The 14429-nt window shown below is 35.6% G+C and overlaps 1 protein-coding gene across 1 annotated transcript; it reads left to right on the top strand.

The window, feature by feature from the left end:
• Positions 1 to 147: 147 nt before the first annotated feature.
• Positions 148 to 2605, top strand: LOC131156659 (pentatricopeptide repeat-containing protein At4g35130, chloroplastic-like). Its single transcript, XM_058110514.1, has one exon. The coding sequence runs from the start codon at positions 148 to 150 to the stop codon at positions 2125 to 2127; it is 1980 nt and encodes a 659-aa protein (XP_057966497.1). The 3' UTR covers positions 2128 to 2605.
• The last annotated feature ends 11824 nt before the right edge of the window (positions 2606 to 14429 follow it).

Raw genomic sequence — 14429 nt, 5'->3', positions numbered from 1 at the left:
GTGGAACCTTCAATGCTCAAACTTCTTTTAATTAAGACCCAACTTCCAAGTTCCAACCAGCTGGAGGAAACTAAGATTAGATGGAATAGATAGGGTTTAGTGCAATACTATTATCTTTTACAGCAAAACCTCAACAGCTATACTGTAATGCATAGATTATATGGCATTTCTATGGTTTTGAGGAAAACTAAGAGGAGCTTACATGGTTTACTGCAACTAAGTACCCTATGCTCTTCATTCCAGAATCCTCGTCCAGGCATCGCTTCGGTGAACTACTCCAAAATTTTGAGCTATCACTTTAGGGTAGGCAGGGTTGAAGATGCAGAGAAGCTGTTTGAAGAAATTCCTGAGAAGAATGTTGTTTCGTGGTCGATTGTGATTCATGGGTACGCTAAAAATGGATTCCATAGAGAGTCTCTGGGATCCTTTTCCCGGATGCGTGTTTCTGGTGTTGCCCCAAATTCTTTTACAATGGTTGGTGTTCTTGTTGCTGTTGTGGGCTTGCGGAAGTTGGGGCTTGGACGGTGTGTTCATGGAATGACTGTGAAGATTGGGCTAGAATCTGATTCGATTGTGGGAACTGCAATGTTAGATGCATATGCAAGATGTGGCGATATAGTTGATTGTTGTAAATTGTTTGAGGGACTTGAGAACCCAGGTTTGGTTTCCTGGAATGCAGTTCTTGCCGGTTTGGTAGGTAATGGACTCTTCGAAGAGGGTGTCTTGCTGTTCAACAAGTTTCGGCAGTCTGATCTGGTTCCAAGCGCAGTTACTGTTTTGACTCTCATCCAAGGTTGTGTTTCTTTGGAATCATGGAAACACTGCGAATCCATTCATGGGTTAATTGTTAAGTGCAGTCTTGCATTGGAGATATCCATCAATAATTCAGTTCTTTACATGTATTCAAGCTTCATGGATTTGGATGCTGCTATCAAGATCTTTGACGGGATGGAAACCAAAGACGTTATCAGTTGGACAACATTGATGGGTTTATTTGTCCGCCTAGAACATGCCTTTGATGCCATAAATCTATTTTGTGAAATGAGAGAGAATGGGTTCCGTTTTGACGGAGTAGCCATCATGAATATCATATCAGCTTGTGCAATGTTAGGTGATTTGAAGATAGGGAGGCAAATCCATGCTCAAGCAATCATTTGTGGATTCAGATCAGAGCTCTGTCTTACAAATTCTTTCATTGCTATGTATTCCAACTGCGGTGACTTTGGCTCTTCAAGAATTCTATTTGATCAAACAACTGAGAAAAGTTTGGTTTCATGGACAGCAATGATTTCAGGGTGCGTGCAGTGTGGAAGGCCAAAAGAAGCACTCAATCTCCTGAATAGGGCAAGAGCAGAAGAGAATTTTTACCTGGATCCCATAATGATGGTCATTGCTTTAACTGCTTCAGGCGAACTTGCTACTTTAGAACTCTGCCAGAAACTCCATTGCTATGCATTGAAAGCAGGTTTCCCTCAATATAGATTGGTTCAGAACAGTCTCATAACAACATACTCAAGGTGTGGGAATGCAGAACTTGGCTGCAGAGTTTTCAAGGAAATGGGTGTTCTTCGGGATAGAGTCTCATGGAATGCAATTATAAGTGGTTGTGGGATCAACGGCCATGGGGAAACTGCAGTGACTATCTTCCATGAGATGAGGAAGTGTGGGAAAGATCCTGATAGCGCAACCTACTCGAGCATTTTGAGCGCTTGCAGTCATTCGGCTCTAGTGAATGATGGTTTGATGATTTTCAGCCAGATGGTGGAAGAGAACAGAATTAGGCCAAGCAAAGAGCATGTTGGGTGTGTTGTTGACCTACTTGCCCGGTCGGGCTGCTTATTGGATCCCACGAGCAAGTTCTTGGAGTTACTGGATCCAAATGGCTGGAGGGCTTTGCTCAGTGGATGTCTGCTTTATGGAAATGTGGGGTTGGCAGAACTTGCAGCAAGAAGAGTGTTTGAGCTTGATCTAGAAGAGCCAGGCCAAGTTGCTCTTCTTTCAAATGTCTATGCTTCAGTTGGAAGGTTTCTGGATGCTGAAGTGTTGAGATCAGGGATGAAGAAGAAGAGGTTGGTTAAAAATCCAGGGATCAGCTTGATCAATGGGCTTTCTTATGATTTTGGATGAAGATGTTTGGAGTAGAGATCAAGAGAGTCAGCTTGGTCATGGGGGATCCTCCTCATTAGAATTTATCTGTCACTTCATTCAAGGAATTTGACAATTCTAGTTGGATCATCTTCTACTAGGCCAAGCATATTGGGATGAAACAGTTGGGAAATGGCATGAATGATACTCTAGAACATTGACATTTTTAACGTTTCTAACTAGAAAGTTTCTTGAACATTCCTAGGTGATAAGATACAAAAATGGAAGGATAATATTGGTGAACAAAGTTTCTTGGACTGTAAGAATTGTTTAGCTCTGGTAGATGACTTGCTTTGGAAGGCTCAACCAGAGTTTATATGCACCTGATCAATCTGGTTCATTAAATTTTTGAAAGATTTTGTATCTTCATGTTGAATCAGAATGATGTAGTTGTTGATGTAAAAAATTAAACCCTTTTGCCTACATGTAGACAATAATCAGCCAAGGGAAAAAAGAGCTTGGGATACTGCAATTTTTTCAAAAAAGTGGATAAGTGGTTCCAAATGATCCGTTACTCGAAGAATGGTGGTAAATGGCTTGCTTTGGAAGGCTTAGCAAGAGTTTATATGCGCATGATGAGGTTTTGTGTGTGACATCAACTTTTTGAAAGATTTCTATCCTCATGTTGAATTAGAACAGGGAATTGATGAAGAGCATATATCTAGTCGTTGAAGTAAAAAATTGAGTCCTTTGCCCACATGTTGACGATAAACAACCAAGGGAAAAAAGAGCTTGGGATACTGGTTATTTTTTATTTTCTCATAAAACTACATAAATGGCTCCAAACGATCCCTTAGTGGGAGAATGGTGGTGGATTCTTTGGAGGGCTCAACCAGGGTTTATATATTCTTGATTTGGTCTAGTGTGTGATATCAAAATTTTGAAAGATTGTATCTTCATGTTGTGTCAAACAGGGAATTGACAAAGAGTCTATATCTAGTATGATACCAATTTCTTGCAAATCCTACTGGACTCAAAAATTGAGGAAAAGAAAAGAGGGGGAAGAAGATTTAATTAATAAAAGTTTATTACCTGTACAACTTGTATCTTGGCAATCTCTCTTAAATCTGTACGAAGCTGTATCAAACAACCTCTCAATTCCATTATTATGCTTGGTGTCTAATTGGAACCTCTATGAACGCTCTCCTTAATGAGATTCTTTGGGCTTCCTTAGAGCTTCAACCGTCACACAATAGTGTTTGAATAAAAAGAAAGATTTCAAGAGAGAACTTTTGGACTAAATAAACTTTTATTAATTTGTCTCAATTTTTCTTCCCCGAACAAAGGGTCGGAGATCCCTTTAAATAAATTTCAAGGGATAAGCACAACTTGCTTTCTCCTTGATTGACAGACTTACTTTAAAAAAGCAACTGACAGTTTTACTTTAATAAAGCAACTGATATTTTTTACTTTAATAAAGCAACTAACATAAATAAAAAAATGTGTAAAACACTACGTAGATATATTGTAACAACCCAGAAAATATTCATATTCAAATATTAAAGAGAGAGGAAATGGAAACAGAAACAGGAAGAGGCAGTAGGTTTCGTTGACGAGTACATAAGTAAACTCGTCGATGAATAAAGGGCTTCGTCGATGAGTACGTAAGGAAATTCGTTGACGAATACAGGGTCTTGTAGACGAGAAAATGTCGAGAGGGGTTATGGAGCAGCCTGAATTTCGTCGACGAATACAGGGACTCGTCGATGAATTTATTAAAAGACTCGTCGATGAGGTGACGTGTCTCGTCGACTAATCTGGCAGTATAAATATCTAAAAACCGGGATTTTTATCCATTTACCAGCGCCTCACTCTCTCTCCTCTCTCTCTCTCTCTACGACTTTCTCTCCCTTCTCTCCTCGATTCCAGCCCCACCAGTCGCCAGATCGATGATCCAAAGCTACCACGACGCTCTTGACGGAATTCTCTACAAGTTTACCGAAGCGGATCGTCGGGAAAACAAAGTTGGATTTCATCCCAAATCCAGGGTAAGGTCTTTTATTCAGTTTTTGATTACCTGACAGTTATAGGAAATGATGTAGGTTAAGAAATATTGATGTTTTGTTCTGGGGGATTGTATTTTTAGGATGTTGAGCTAGGAATCCTGCGGGTATAGAGTTAGAATTTTTAAGGGGCTTTCCAAAATTAAAGTAAGGGAACTATGCTATGCTAGGAGTTTCCATAATGTTATTAGAGATTTCATCGACACATGTTTATTCCAATTTATTGTACAGTATTTATAGATTATGAGTTTAAATACTTGTGTGGCCTAAGTAGACTTTTATGTGACAATGCAATTTATATAGCTTTTATAATATATATATATATATATATATATATATATATCATACTATACTGAATGTATGAAAGTATACAGTATGTACAGTTTACATAGTTTTTCCCAGTGTATGGAGCTATACAAAATATGCAGATACAGATATATATTCACAGAAAATTTTACAGAGAATTGTACATACAAACATAACTTTTATACGAATAGTTTCATGAAACAGATATATATATACACACATATACATGTATACAGCGTTATTCAGATCAGTATTTATATCACAACTTTATACAGAACAGTATATACAGAGTTTAGTATGCCATGTTTCCTATTACCATAACATACAAAGTATATAAATAGAGAATATAGACAGTGATACAGACAGTTTTATATATATATAGAGGTAGCATCAAGATGCTACAGATACAATATACAGAATTTATAGTATTTACAGTACAGAAAGATAGCATGAGGGTAATTTTGGAAACATGGCAAAAACAGTAAAAAAGTATATATGTATATATGTATATAGTATCAGATCCCTATGGAAAGATTTCAGACAGATACAGTACAGATATAGATTACAGAGCACGGTACCGTTGCTATATACAGATAGAGTGCAACCACATATCTTAGATAGTGTGTGGGTACCGTCTAACTGTGCTCGGAGAGGATGCAGCTCCCCAGTACGCTGGGTAGAGGGGGTTAGTTAGACGAGGTAGCAGCCAATCCTGCGCCTAGGAGAGGATGCAGTTTGGCCGAGCTGAGGTAGTGTAGAGTATATTGACTCATCTAGAGGGCCGACCAGATGAAGTCCCGCCTACGGGCCGCACAACCCTATCATGAGGGGTCAAATCATGATGTACAGAGTCCCAGGGAATAAGTACATTTATATATATGTATACAATTTTACAGTATATGATGAGTATAGTATGATATTATCAGTATGAAAAGTAGAAAATATAGACAATACAATATATTTTAAATTGGGAAAGATAAACATGTTTGAAAGATGTATTTTACAGATTGTTGCATTACAATTCAGTTGCTATTTTTAAAAGTATTCTTAACTTAGCTGTCACACACTAGTAATAGCATATTTCCACTTACTGAGCGTCGACTCACCCCATTATTTTACCATTTTTCAGGTGAGCTAACTAGGCGAGCAGATCAGGCTCGTTGATAGAAAGTAGTTAGATCACCCTGGTTATAGGGTGAGTTTTTGTCAGAGCTGTATATTTTTGAGTAGATGATGTTGGAAGAGCATTTTTGTGTGACCATGGTTTGTATATATATAGAATTCTGGTATTGCATAGTAAATATGTAAATGGTTGCATGATATTTATTTTCGCTGCCTAGGTATGGATATGGATATATATATATATATATAATAAAAATATAAAAAAAAATGGTATGAATTTTGAGGTTGTTACATATATAGCCTACCAACCTTGACTTTTTAATACATCAAGTACACATCATACTTTAATAAAGTTGTTGCAAAGATAAGTAATATAACCAAATAATACAACAAACTTTAATAAAGTTGCTTTAAAGATAACTTGATATGGTTTGTCGAATTGTCCGTTCTGCAAAGCCTGGGTATGACACGTGTCTAGACAAGTGTCTGATATGACTCTACTGACTAGTCCTATCAGTTTGGCTTGGGATATGATAAAAACTGGACTATCATCTAAGCTATACACTTGTCAAGATCTTGTCCTCCTTCGGAGATCCTCCAAAGCTGCGATGATTTCTTTATCGTGCTCTTTTCTTACTAATTCTGCAGTACAATCTGAAGATCACTCTTTATAGCCTGAGTTGAAGGAAGATGACACTTCCAATTCTTAATTTGATTGATTGTTTTCTTTGCTTCAATTGCAAGTTCTTCTAAACTAGCTTCTTCAAATTACTAGAGTACTTCCCCTCAATAGCAATTAAAGTTTCATGGTATGCAAAGAAAATGCAATTTAATGACATTCTTGCTTCTAGGAGATAAATTCCCCAAAGATTTTGAACCAATTCATAGAATTTCCTATGTCTCTGGAAATCCTCGCAGTCTGGTTTTTCTTCATGGAAGTCTAATATGGGACCTTCTTTCTAGTCTTCTGGCAACAGATTCCAAAACAAAACCTTTCCTATTTTCAATTCAATGGGTTCAATGTATCTAATCCACCATAACCGTCCTGGATTAGTGAAATTCAATACATGTTTTACCACTGATGGCATGAAATTAAAAGATCGACCTATTTTGCTGAATCCAAAAAACTGGACTTCTCCTATTCTTAAGGCCTTTTGCATTGCAATTAGCAATTTAGGGTTTATACTTCAAGGAATGTGTAATTTCGGAATACACAATCCTCTCCTTATCCAAAACTATTTTAATTCTGGATATTCTGAAATACTCACTATCGCTCTAGTAGTGAAATTGTATTTCTTCAACTGAATATCCATTTCAACTTTAAGCTTAATTTGTTGATGGATAAGTTCGGTTGTACCTTCCCTGTCCACAATTTTGAAGTTTTCTGAAATAATGGCTTCAAATTCTTCCAGTATTTCAACCACTTCTCTTAGACAAACTGAAAAAAATGTATTTGCTGGAATTACTGGATCATTGACTATCCCTTCTAGCAAATTTCTTTTTTCCTTGGAGATTTTTGGAGTCCTTCCTAGAAAATCTTCGATAACCAAATCAACTTCGATTGTTTCAACTTCAATTGTTTTTTCTATCCTTACTGGATTCTGAAACATTCTTGTTGATAGTTTCCTGGTCAATTCTCTGCTTTTCTTTCATGCCTTCTCCTCTTACCTTTCTGGTTCTGGGTTTCTAAACACATTGGGTACTATAGTGTCTATATTGGCTGCAAATAAAGTATTGAATATGACTTTTATCACTAGGTTTTTCATCTTTTCTAGACGAACTCCCTTTCTTCACCTGGATTTGTTCCCAAGCTGGAACCGAACGTTCTCTTTTTTAAGAAACATTTCTTCCTTTGCTACTATCTTCTTCCTTTCTAGAGTTGGAATTTAATTGTCTCTATTTGTCAACAAATTTGGCAACTGGGCAATATGCCACCTTATGCTTTTCTTGACAAATCGTACATTTCAAATGGCTACTACTGCTACTGCTAGTGCTACTACTTGCCATTTGTTCTGCAAGAATTCAAAAATCTGGTTAGAGTATCACCAATAATATTATCTCTACCTTTAATATGTTCTACATTAAAGGAGTAATATTGTAATTTATTCCTCCATCTAACCAATCTTGCTTGAATGCATCGTTTTAACTTAATTCTCATGAAGTGTTTTACATAGGAACTATTTGTTCTAACGATGAAGGGTTTACCCAAAAAAAGTTCAATAGCTCTAATGTAGTGACCCGAAGAATAATAGTATTTAAATAATAATGAGGGAGAGAAATGGAAACAGAAACAGAAACAGAAAGAGGCAGTAGGCTTCATCAACGAATACAGGGATTCGTCGACGAAGGTCTTCAGGACCTCGTCGACAAGGTCCCGTCTCGTCGACGAGAAAATACCGAGAGAAGGATTTGGGCTACTCTGAATTTCGTCGACGAAGGGTAAGGTTGGTCGACGAATTTACTGAAGGACTCATCGACGAGGTGACGTGTCTCGTTAACGAATCTGACCCTATAAATAGTGCAAACTCGGATTTTTATTCAATTTCAGTGCTTTTCTCTCTCTTCTCTCTCTCTCTCTCCTATGGTCTCTCTCCCTTTTCTCTTCGATTTTGGCCCCGCCAGTCGTCAGATCGATGATCTGAAGCCACCACGATGTTCCTGGCGAAGTTCTCTTCAAGTTTGCTGGGGCGGATCGTCGGTGGGATCGAGTTGGATTTCATCCCAAATTCAGGGTAAGACCTTTTAGTCAATTTTTGGCCTTCTGATAGTTATAGGAAATAATATAGGTAAAGAAATATTGATATTCTGTTCTAACAAATGTTGTTTTCAGGGTGTTGTGTAGGAGGCCCTGCGGGTGTTAGACCAGTATACCATAGGGGCTTTTCAATAATCAGGTAAGGGAAATATGCTATGTTAGGTAGTTCTAAAATGATTTCCAGTATAAAATGTATATTTTTGTCGGTTTATTATTCACAGCAGGACATTATATAGATTATTAATTATGAATACTATGTATTAAATCATTGCGTGGCTTGAGAATATAAATACAGTACACAAGTATGTTTTACAGTATTTTCAGAATATGATTTACAGAATACCATGATTATACAGTTTATAGTACCATGATTATACAGTTTCCAATATCATGATTTACAGATTACAATTCAAAAATACAGTTGACACAGTTACAGTTTATTTCAGTATCATGATTATTACAGTTATTTCAGAATCATGGTAAATCAGATAGTTGTATATAGATATATTATATAGTATCAGACCCTGTTGGACCACACAGTTACAGAGTACAGTACCGTAGCTGCAGATATTTCAGTTATGAGTGCAACCACCTATTTAGATAATACATGGTAGTAGGTCGATCGTATAGTGCCTTAGACGTGGATAGGCTCCCCATCAGATATGGGTTGAGGAGGGTAGATCAGACCGAGGGAGTATAGTGATTTACCCTGGTCAGCCAGCCAGTGTAGATCCCACCTACGGGCCGCACAACCCTGTCATGAGGGGTTAAATCATGACACACAGTTATTCATAGCGAAAGTTTTCAATTACTATTATGTATATACAGATTTACAGAAATAGAGAATATACTTATATACATTAGAAGTATTTTGAATAGTAACCTACAATATTGTTATGTTAAGCAACATGGAAAGGGGGTGGATTGTATTACTTGTACTGTATTTACATGTCCAGTTATACATGATTATGTAGAAACAGATTTTCATAATAATGTAGCTCATTTGTCACACACTAGTAATAGCATATTTCGTCTTACTGAGCGTTGGCTTATCCCAGTATTGAATCATTTTTCAGGTGATTCAGGTAGGCGAGCAGACCAGGCTCGCAAATAGAGGGGCTTCAGTATTGCCCCGACAGTGGAGTGAGTATCATGGGAGTATTTTGTATAACCCTAGCCAGTTGAGGGTGTTTTGGGAAAACAGATATATATATATATATATATATGTATGTATGTATATTTTGAGGATACATTCTAACACTCTGGTATTGTATATAATTATATATGGATATGTTTATTTGATTTCCGCTTCTTACTGCTTAGGTTAATGATTGGGTTTACCCCCAGTATGCTATTAGAACATGTTAAATGTCGTAGTATAAAAAAAAAAAAACTCATTTAAATAGCAGGTCGTTACACCTAATTCCTTTAAAGACTGCTAATAATTCCTTTTCATGAATTGGGTAATTTAATTATATTATACCCCATTGAAACATCCACTTCAATATCTACTAAGGTATTCTGTTTTATCAATTTTTCTAATTTTTAAAACACATCCCCATGCTATATCTGAAGTATTGGTTTCCAGAATTATATCTAATTTTGTACCATATGGATATTCAAATTTTGGCAAATTTTGAGCTTCTTTCTTTAATACTTTTACTATTTTAGTATCCTCTGAAGCCCAATTCCAAGGATTCTTTATTGAAACCTTTTTTTTTTCTGAATTAGTGCTGCCTTTTCTGCCAAATTTTTAATAAATTTCCTAATATAATTCAATACTCCAAGAAAGCATTGACACTGCCTTCTGTCTTCAAATTCATTAGGAAATTCACATAGCCTTTATGCTATATGTGGTTGAAGTTCCTCTTCACTTTCCCAAATTTTTAATCCTTAAAATTCAATATGAGGTTGCATCCAAATGATTTTTCTTTCTAAAAGAACCATTCCTTCTTTTCTGAACACTTGAGCCACCTGTTTCAAATATTCTAGATGATCCTTAATATTTTTACTAAATACTAAGATATCGTCAATATAAACTGCAACAAATCCAGTCATTCCTTCAAAAGCCCGATCCATCCTTCTCTAAAAAATTTATGGGGTGTTCTTCAATCCAAATGGCATAACTAGCCATTCAAAAAGCTCGATCGACTTAGTGCAGGCTGTAAGAGCTACTTCTCTTTCTTTGACCTTTATCTGCTAATATCCTAATTAGAGATTGAATTTAAAATATACTGAGGGTTTCTCCCTTTTTATTCTATTTCTAAGAGATTCCTGATTAGGTAAATTATACCCATCATCTCTTGTTTCTCTATTCAGATCTCTATAATCAATAACCATCCTGACTTTACCACGTATTTGTTCGACATGATTTGTTACCATGAATGCAGCACTTTTGTGCTCACTCTTACTATGCCTAATAAGTCCCAAATTCAATAATTTAGAAATTTGTTTCTCAAATTCATTTATCATTTCATTTGGATAACTAATCTCTTTACTTCTGATAACTGTATCAGGGTTTTTAAGCACAATATCCACTTCTGGCATGACCTTCTGCCATAATGCCTGTGGATTTTCTAACCAATTGTCTAAAAGCATCTTCTTGACTTCTTCAAGACTACTTTCTTCTTCTAATTGATTTACCTTTAGGATACTTCCTGATACCAATTCCTTCCAATTATCAAGCATCTTTTGATAATCATATTTTCCTTGCTCTTTGACTATCATATAATTCTTTATAATAGCACTTGAAGATTATGGAATAAAATGATTATCTAGGATTATTCCATCTGAAAATATCGTAAATGGTTGATATTTCTTAAGGAACTTACTTCCCAAAAGAAAATCATTTGGTAATTCAGGAATTAGGCCAAGAATTTGCTCCTCATATTCTTTGTTATTCATCCTTATCTTTACATTTCTGGCAATTTCTCCTACCTGGAGTATTGCACTATTACCAATTATAACTCAAAGATTTTTTGATTCCCAATTCACTTATGGAAATCTGATTTGTGTACAAGACCAAGTACATCCAGTATTGATAAGGGCTGTACATTCTACCTTACTGATAGAAATATTTACAAGCGTTGCCCATTTTTCGACTTTGACACTCAAAATGAATGTTCCCATGTATGTTACTTGAGATTGATCTTCTTCCTCATTTGCATAGATAGGGATTCTTATGGTTTTCTAACCAACTATCCTTCTACTTCTTGAGGATCTTAAGTCAAATGGTCTAGATTCTTCTAACCTGGCTTCTAAATTAACATCTTCTTCTCTAGATACACTCACTCTATTAAGAGTATGATCACTTAAAGGTTTTGTTATAATCAATCTGTTTGACTCTTGTCGTACTAACTCTGGCAATAGATTTTTCCATCTCTCTTTAATTCTTGGGGTTACCCAAATCTGCGGCCAAATTAGAGCTTTTGGATTTACAACTTATGGTTGTAAACCTCTGATTGAGTCGGTTTGATTTGACTCGAAGAGTTGGGTAAATCTGCTAACTCTCTAGCTGATTTCCCCATGTTATAGATGTAACGCCCTGAACACTTAAACCCGGGTCCGGTGCGTTATACCTGATAAAATCCCTGATAATCCATAATCCATAATATATGCAGCGGAAATATAACCATAATCTCCATATAACATAATACCAGAGTTTACTAATTCTAACTACCAACCATAATAAATTAACCATCCACCAGTATTCAAATATATGCATGTCTCCAAACCATTATTCACTAATACCAGCATGTTTCACAACTATCCTTTCATAACTGACTTAAAACATAAATTATAAAACATAAAATATACATATCAAAATTAACATAAAGATATACCATTTTTCTTATATCTTCCAAAAATGTTATAAAATCTCGAGCTCTCAAGCTCGATCATGAGAAATCCTGAAAAAGAATGAATTCATATTCGGGTGAGACACGTCTCAGTAAGGGAAGAAACAATATATTAAACTCAGCGTGTGGCCATCATGAGATTATACATATCATTTTATAATATTTGCAAATCATTAACATAATACTGAAAGTCATTTTCTGATTCTAAACAAACACATGCAAATGTTTAATTCACGAGATTACCTGAGGATAAGGGTGATTACCTGCCCATACAAGTAGCACCCTTCTGCTCTGATACATTTAGCAACCCGAAAGTCACAATTTAAGCATGTCAGGGCACTCACCTTACTCAGTAAGCCCTCAAGTGTTAGATTGATCTCATACCCACGCATTCAACAATAGTTTATCGGCACAGGCCCTAAGGATTGGGAATTCTACCCACCCATACAAGTAGGTTCCCTCTGCCCTAATGCGTTATGTAGCTACTGCCACATCTGAAGCTACTAGTGCACTCGCCTTACTCAGCAAGCCCTCAGGCGAAAGGTACGCCTCGCCCAATCGTAACATGTTCTACGTACATACATACTTCTATTATCATAATACATCATTCTTTTTTGTCATTATACATTCATGCACATTCATTCCTATTCATAACTTGACTTTGCATTTCGTTTCACTTTAAGTGGCTCTTTCCCATTTACATCATTTACATTTGTCATTTCATTTCATTGTCATTTCATCGTCATTTCATTGCATAACATTTCATTTCATTACTTCGTACTACAGCTGGTCTTTAGCCATCATCAGTTAGTCTACGTAGAAACGTGCTAAATCTGCTAACACTGCTCTTTTTAGCTGTCATCAGTTAGTCTACACAGAAGTGTGCTAGATCTGCTAACATGGCTCTCTTTCAGCTGTCTTACATTTACATGGTTGCATTTAACATACACAGGCAACATTGTCCATATCATATTTTATTCTCATTGTTTTACTTACTTAGCCTGCATCTCATACATTTAACATATAATTTGCACAGATTCTCATGTCACACAATTTAGTAATAAAATTCATACACTGCTTGTAAAATAAGCCAACCAACATTTAGTGTTTATATACTGAAAATACCTTTCATTTCTTATTTAATTATCCTGAAAATATTTTTCCACTTTCATCAGTTCATTTTCGCATATACATATCTAATAAACAACCCTAAATTCGAAAGAAATATAATTTAAACGGTTGACATTTTACCCATACCGAAACATATACACGTACATATAACACAATTTATTTTTTCATTAAATTCATAAAAATTCTGATTTAATATATATTTTTCCTCTTACCTAATTTCTTGAACTACGCCAATAGGGACTCCGAAAAATACCTGCGGTGCTCACCCGGACCCTGAATCAAAAATTCCTAACTCCAATAAATTATTCTTGAATAAAATATTATTTAAATATTTCCTAAGATCATAATTCCTAAATAAATAAATATACCCTTAAATTTAGTCAAATTGCCAAATTTCCCAAATCCCACTCTCGCTTTGGAGTAGGGCCTAGAAAACCCCAATTGAAAAATTATCTACGTCAAAATGACGACAATGACGATTAGGACCCCGTGGTGGTGCCTGATCGTCAATTCAACAGCAGATTTAACCAGAAATTGAGAAATTGGGAAAAAATTACCTTTCCCCAGGAGTAGTTCCTAAGCCATTCTCACGACAAATCCGCTCCAGTAGAAATGTCGGTGGCGGAGCTAGGAACCCAATGACACCTTCCGTTTCCCGATCGGTTGAGTATTCGTCGAGAAATAAGGGGAGAGAGAGAGAGGCGGAGACGGAGAGGCGACGGGTGAAACAGAGGAAGAAGGAGAAAGTTCAGAGAGAGATTGAGAGAGAGACGTTGAGTTTCATCTTCTTTTTCTTTTTTTTTTTCTTTTTTCTTTTAACTTACTTTTAGATAACCTTTATATATAAAAAAATATATATATATATATATATATATATTATACTTTAACTTTTATATATACATACATTAAACTTATATATATATATATATATTTATTCCATTTTTTTTTTTACCATTACTTTTTATTTATTTATTTAATTAAATAATATTTAATTAATTCATTAATTAATTAATAATTATTTTTTTTTCATACTATTTCTTTTTGCTGGTTTATTTAATACTTTAATTGAATAATGTTTAATTAATTGATTGATTAATAATTTTAATTAAT

The sequence above is a fragment of the Malania oleifera genome, chromosome 5 (assembly GCF_029873635.1).
Source record: "Malania oleifera isolate guangnan ecotype guangnan chromosome 5, ASM2987363v1, whole genome shotgun sequence".
Classification (NCBI taxonomy): Eukaryota; Viridiplantae; Streptophyta; class Magnoliopsida; order Santalales; family Ximeniaceae; genus Malania; species Malania oleifera.
The sequence above is the reverse complement of the archived record's forward strand: the minus strand, read 5'-3'. Positions and strand labels throughout refer to the sequence as shown.

Excerpts from the sequence above, each read along its gene's own strand:
- LOC131156659 (XM_058110514.1), top strand. The coding sequence starts at position 148 with ATGCATAGATTATATGGCATTTCTATGGTTTTGAGGAAAACTAAGAGG.